Genomic DNA, 6,113 nt, shown 5'->3' with positions numbered 1-6,113 from the left:
TAGGAGTGTTTTGGAGCCATCGCAGAACTTCTAATGCTAACTGTTCATATTTCATATATGCGTCATTTTAATCTTAAAATGTCACATGTATGGGATATAACGGTTGGTAATGAGTGAGTTTTTATTTAAAGTCCCTCCAGTGCTTAATCATGCTGAGGATGAAAGGTCCTAATCGGCACGAGTTACTGGTTGTAATTATTTAAATAAATTATTGACAAGCACATGAGTAATTCCTTTCTTAGGAATTATATGTATAAATGCATTTCTGAAGGCACACATAAAAATTATATATGACATATACATTGCTATATATCATATATATATATATAAATATAACTATAAATATTAGAAAAAATCTACTAAAAATTATTTCACATTATTATAAAGAAAATACTTCAATAAATTTGTAAGCAGGAAGAGAATAAGATAGATAAGATAAAACACTGAATTAAAAAATAAGAAGAATAAGACTCGATCGGAAGGTAATTTCTTAGCCATCGGGCAAGAATTTTCCTTCTTCCTTAACTCTCGATATAAAAATGGGAATCAAAATGTGTGTAAATTATAGCCTGCTATCTTATCTCGAAGAAGAACGGTTTAAGCCATCTTCCGTATCTAACGTTAGTTCGTTCTCTCTTAGGTCTTGTTTAATATTATTAAAATTTATTTTCAAATTCACGTCTCTCAATTTTCAAAGAAAAACGATTAAATCATTAGAAACTGACAGACTTTATTTCCCCCCCTCCTCCCTCCTCCCTCCTTGTCTTCCTTATTCTCCATGTCTCGTAGAGAAAGCAAAGAATAAGACTACAAAAATTCTTTTACATCGATGCATTGACTATAGTGAGTTATCTCGTGTATAACTCGTTCTCGGTTCTAAATGAGACGCCGATAAATTATCGTCGAGCTTGTGGTGTATAGACGACGTTATAGAAGCATCTCTCGTTTACAGCAGGTGTACACATTCGGAGCGGTACCAAGCGACACCTGGTGCTGATTAACGAATCGGCGAATCGCTTGTGCGCAGGTAGAAGCCTAAGTGGCCGACTAAATTGCAACGTTATTCTTGTAAACCGCGGCGTCGCCGACTATCCAATTACCGGACGAGAGGTGGCAACTCTCCTTCCTTTCGTACAACTGTACGAGTTCGTTCAAACGGTGTCCAAGTGTCAAGATATTTTTTTCTTATTTTTTTTTTTCTTATATACCATCGGTACTATGCCATAAATGGAAAATAATGAGAACGTTCAAAGTACAAATCTATTAAAAAAAAAAAGAAGAAATACGTGTGTTTATGTAAAATTCATTGAACATTTTTATAAGTATAGTGAAACTAAATCTAGTTGTACTATTCGCATATTTCATTATATCGTAACGTTTTATTAAACTAATATTGTGTATATATTTTTCTTACTTATATACTATTTATATACTTAGTTATATACTTATATACTATTAAAGTAAATTGTAGTACAGTGGCATTAGATGTACAACTTTGCTTCCGCTATTTTCCTACAGAGATGGTTTATAGAAAAATGCTAGAAGCAAAGTTGTACATCTATTAGTAAGATTTTATTTTATTTTTTATTACATTATTATTAATATCAAAATAATGTGTTTCATTATACGGAAATCCGTACAATTACCAATTACACTTTTCCTTATTAATTACGCGCGTGAATTTAATTTTAGATTATTCTAAACAATTTGTCTTGTTCTTATCAAAGATCAACATAAATCTTTTTATTCCGATTTATTTATAATAATTATTAATGATACATATTTAATGACATTTAACGAATTCGTGACACATTTAAGATTCGTGTTCATATCTTACTACCCATAGATCGTACATGTGCAATAAGAGTTCTGAATCATTCGAAAAAATAAATAAAAAAGAGACACGATATCTTAAGATGAAGAATACTTAATGAGAAATTAGCAATAAAGATGAACGAAACGAGTGTGTGCAATATTCGAGTGTGTGCAACAAGATGCAACCAAGGATGCAGTGCATAATTTATTCCTCGTCTTTTCATTTACTTTTTGTTCTTTTTTCTTACCACTTAATTTCACGTATCATACGATTTCGTGCGTGTAATTGGTTGAACTGTAGCGTTTGTCAGGAAAACGTTAAAAATCGAATCGTCTCAGTTCTGATTTATAGGGGAAGGTCACCTAATGACGGACACATAAGATTTTTTTGGAAAAATTAACAAAAATACAAATTTTGCATAAACATATTTAAAAATAAGAATTAAACTTTGATATAAAAATATACAATCGTTGAAAGTGTCACCTAGTATCGGACAGATTTAACTTCGAACAACTAGGCACCAGAAATTTTGAAATCATCCTGACATTGATCACATATGTAGACGTCTGAACATTCAGGAATGTCTGCACATGCTTCATGAACCCATCCATGACAGCTGGACCACTGTATCCAATCTTCATCGTAGTCTGCTAAGCATACTACGCAAGTAGTTCATTCAATTTCAGATATCTTAGTCAGTGGCTGATTTTTCTTATCTCTATCTCCACTTTTTCCCTTAGCTTTTACTTCCTTTGGCTTTCACGTCTTTGGTTTGTTGATGATACTTTTCTTTTGTTATTTTGAATGTAGTTTTCAGTGTCTGGCGTTAAGGGACTAGTCTTGTCCGGTACTAGGGGACAGGGTAATACCAACGTTAGGTAATCTATACCTTATCCTTTTTGAATATCAACAACGAATAATAATTGAGCCTTTTATAAATTAACAAATACCATGAAGACTGTAGCTGTAACATTTACCTGAATCTTACGCGAAATCGACTGCTTCTGATGTTGTCTTGAGATTTACTGATAAATTATGAGTGTCTGTTATTACGTAAACACCTCATATATATTCGCATTTAAACATTTTTTTTTATAAATTAGAATAAAAACAAAAAATGCACGATTATCATATTTGACATCTATCGATCTGTGTTCAATCTATTGATAAACATAATATGCATAATTCAGTCGGTAACCAAACAAATTATTTAGTTGCAATGTGTAATAATAAAATAATCGAATGATCAAAGATTAAACTGGACAAAATTGAAACAATAAATTATTCAAGTTTGTGTGAAAATATTTCCACGTCTTTCTTATCCCGATCAGATATTTTGTGAAGAAAAAAATTGTATTTTTGAATAAAAATGAATAAATCGATTCCAAAGATGTCAATTATGATAACCTCTGCTATCAGATACCTCCGTCAAAATCAAGGTTCAACGTCCAAGGAAATTATGGATTACATAATGTCGCGGTATAACTTGGAACCTAGCATGCAACGACAGGTTATTGCATAGTAACAGCATATTCTAAGAAAATCGTTATATATATTATAAATATTTAAGTATATATATGTATGTATGTATTTATTAAGCGATATTATATTTCTGTCAATCTTCTCGGTTGAACGACCCACTAAAAGTGGCACCGATTCGATCGTTAAGTGCCCGTATCACTACGAATTCCGAGTTCGTTATTCGGTGAACTTTGAACGATCGCTGACCGAACAACTAAACGTCACAATAAATTTCTTCAACTGGACAATAAAATAGATATAAATTATAAATATGTCAATTGGTCTTGGTTATCGTTCACACATATGCTATCTGCCAAACTATTAGATTTATTTCAAAACGAATAATAGAAGAAAAATCTAAAAACGTGTATGGAAATATCAAAATGTTCTTATTTCTACGCAAATCCAAATGAAATTTATTTTGATTCGATAGATACGAGCCGTCTTGAAACGTGGTACGAATTATGATATATTTGATAAAAAACGTGACCACTATAAATTGAAATCACTGATGGAATGTGATCTTGGAAGAGAGTTGCTGGATAAACCCGGAAAAAGGCGAGTAAGAACGAAATGCCGTGTAAGTGTGAAAAAGAATAAGAAGAAGAGGAAGAAGAAAGTTCATAGGAGTCAAGGGGGGGAAGGGCAAAGGTAGAGGTAGTACTATTAGAAGATGTAGGACCGGCACGTGCGGGGGAAGGTGCAGGTGCATTGCGACAAGGGAAAGAACTTGTATACTTTGAAAGCGGACATTCCGTTAAAACGGCAAGAACAACTTCGAAAAGATGTGGTTTGTTGCTTTGAGAATAAATGGAAGGATAAATGCGACGACGTTAGTGATAATAGTACCGATCAAAGTCGATCTACCCTTGGCAGCAACAATCCTGAGAATACAGACGATCAAAAGAAATCTTAAAAAAATTGTCTATTCGTATATAAATCCCATGTTACTATTATTACAAATTCTATCTAAGAATTGTCTAGATTCATCTTAACGTCATTTCGTTTGATAATAAATGTCATATCGTAAATAAATTTCTAACCGGTTGAATACACCCGTGTTGTGTTCGTTTGAATTCGTTGATTCGTTTTCCTCTATCGTGAAAATGAAGGAAACACTTTGGTGGCATGTTTGGTTCGTAAACCGATCCTTTCTCGGCGAAACGAATCGTGGTTTTTTATTTTTATTTTATTTTTTTATTTTTTGAAAGATCGTAAAGGAAACAAGCAAGGGAACTAAAACCTTCCTGGGTCTTCTTCTTCTTCTCCCGTAGCTTTTCGCGCGGTACATTGGCACGACTTTCAGGCGCGAACGAGGGTCGAGGTCCTGGCAAAGGTAGTCTGAATAAAACCAACGACCATAACTCTTCGAGCAGAAGGGTCAAGGCGGGTTAGAAAGGATCGAGAAGTGATTAGTGGTATTTACCGGTCCCCACTGAGAGAGAGCCTGCCGATTCCCGGTACCGTTCGGACGTCCCGCAGGGTCCCAAGTAAAATCACAATACACAGATATCTAAGTGTTCCCCTATTCTTCCTAAAGATTTTTTTTTTATCTTCTTCCTTCCCTTTTTCCTATCTTTGAAAGTTAACTATATGACACTACCAGACAATCCGTCACTCGATATTAATGCGAATCTAACGGTGAACTTTCCTATCATAACGAATATGTTTTTTTTTCTGTTTTTTTTTTACTTCTTTTACACCTTTCTTTTCTTAAACCAACCACATGAATTTCACCTGTTATACAACGTTATTCTACGCGGAGGGTCTTCTTGAAGTCTCGTGTGACAACGATAGAGGATAATGAATGTTCCTAGTGAAATCTCCGAAAGTTATCTAAAAGATCTGTCATTTTTATCTTGCATTGTGCGAGTAAAAACCGGTAAATAGAGTCATATTCATAAGGTTTAAGAACTTTATCAAGTTAGATTATAAAATGAGAAATCATGATATATGGAATATCTTAAGTATCTTCTTTACAACTTTTCTAACTTTTCTCAATACTTTTATTTACAACTCTATTGATTATTTTATAAAATGCATATCTGTGCGTTCTACTTACGTGTGTTCTTTATCTCTTTTTTTTTTTTTTAATTTTATTTCTAATCACGTTCGGTAGTTTAGTTAACTCAGCATGTGAGCCATTCTGATCATTACTCGTGTCCACGCATCATGTTTTCTACCTGACATTCACCTGTGCTCTTCATAATGTACACGTGGTAAAAGCATCCTTTAAACACCGACAGGGGGGTCTTTTTGGTTAACGAACCTTTCCCATAATTATTATACATTTTAAAACGTCTTATGTGAAATAATTTTGAAAATTGCCACCCACGTTTAAAAAAAAAAATAAACTATTCACGTTTTTACTGTAGGAAAAATCATTTCATTTTATTTGTAAAATCTAACCCTAAATGAAATATGAAAAAGTAATATACAGGAAGAACTGAAGAGTTGAGTATAGTTATTATATGAAATAATCCAAGGTTGTGTTGTGTTGTGTTGCTTCCGAGCCACCCTGAGCGTAACGAATTGTCCGTTCGAGTTAAACTCTGGAACTCGTTTATGTTAGTTATGTTAGTTCTACGTGGTCTGCAAAGAAGTGCATACGAGTTGTGCAGGGGTCGAAGCAGGTAGTCGTAGTAACGTCTTGCGATAAGATAAAAAACGGGGAAAAGGGTGAGGGAAGAGAGAGAGAGAGAGAGAGAGAGAGAGAGAAAGGTTTGCTTGGTGGTATAAGACTATATTTATTATTTAACGAGACATTCTCATCGAA

General features: G+C 33.6%; 1 protein-coding gene across 1 annotated transcript; it reads left to right on the top strand.

The window, feature by feature from the left end:
- Positions 1-3,185: 3,185 nt before the first annotated feature.
- On the top strand, positions 3,186-5,650 carry LOC149031895 (uncharacterized). The gene is made up of 3 exons (XM_089174359.1): positions 3,186-3,326; positions 3,771-3,917; positions 4,017-5,650. Exons 1-3 carry the CDS (start codon positions 3,186-3,188, stop codon positions 4,251-4,253), a joined length of 525 nt encoding a protein of 174 aa, XP_089030485.1. The 3' UTR covers positions 4,254-5,650.
- Positions 5,651-6,113: the final 463 nt, after the last annotated feature.

The sequence above is a fragment of the Polistes dominula genome, unplaced genomic scaffold (genome assembly GCF_049000335.1).
Source record: "Polistes dominula isolate Pdom_NZ unplaced genomic scaffold, Pdom_raw_medaka contig_83, whole genome shotgun sequence".
In the NCBI taxonomy this organism is placed as follows: Eukaryota; Metazoa; Arthropoda; class Insecta; order Hymenoptera; family Vespidae; genus Polistes; species Polistes dominula.
The sequence above is the reverse complement of the archived record's forward strand: the minus strand, read 5'-3'. Positions and strand labels throughout refer to the sequence as shown.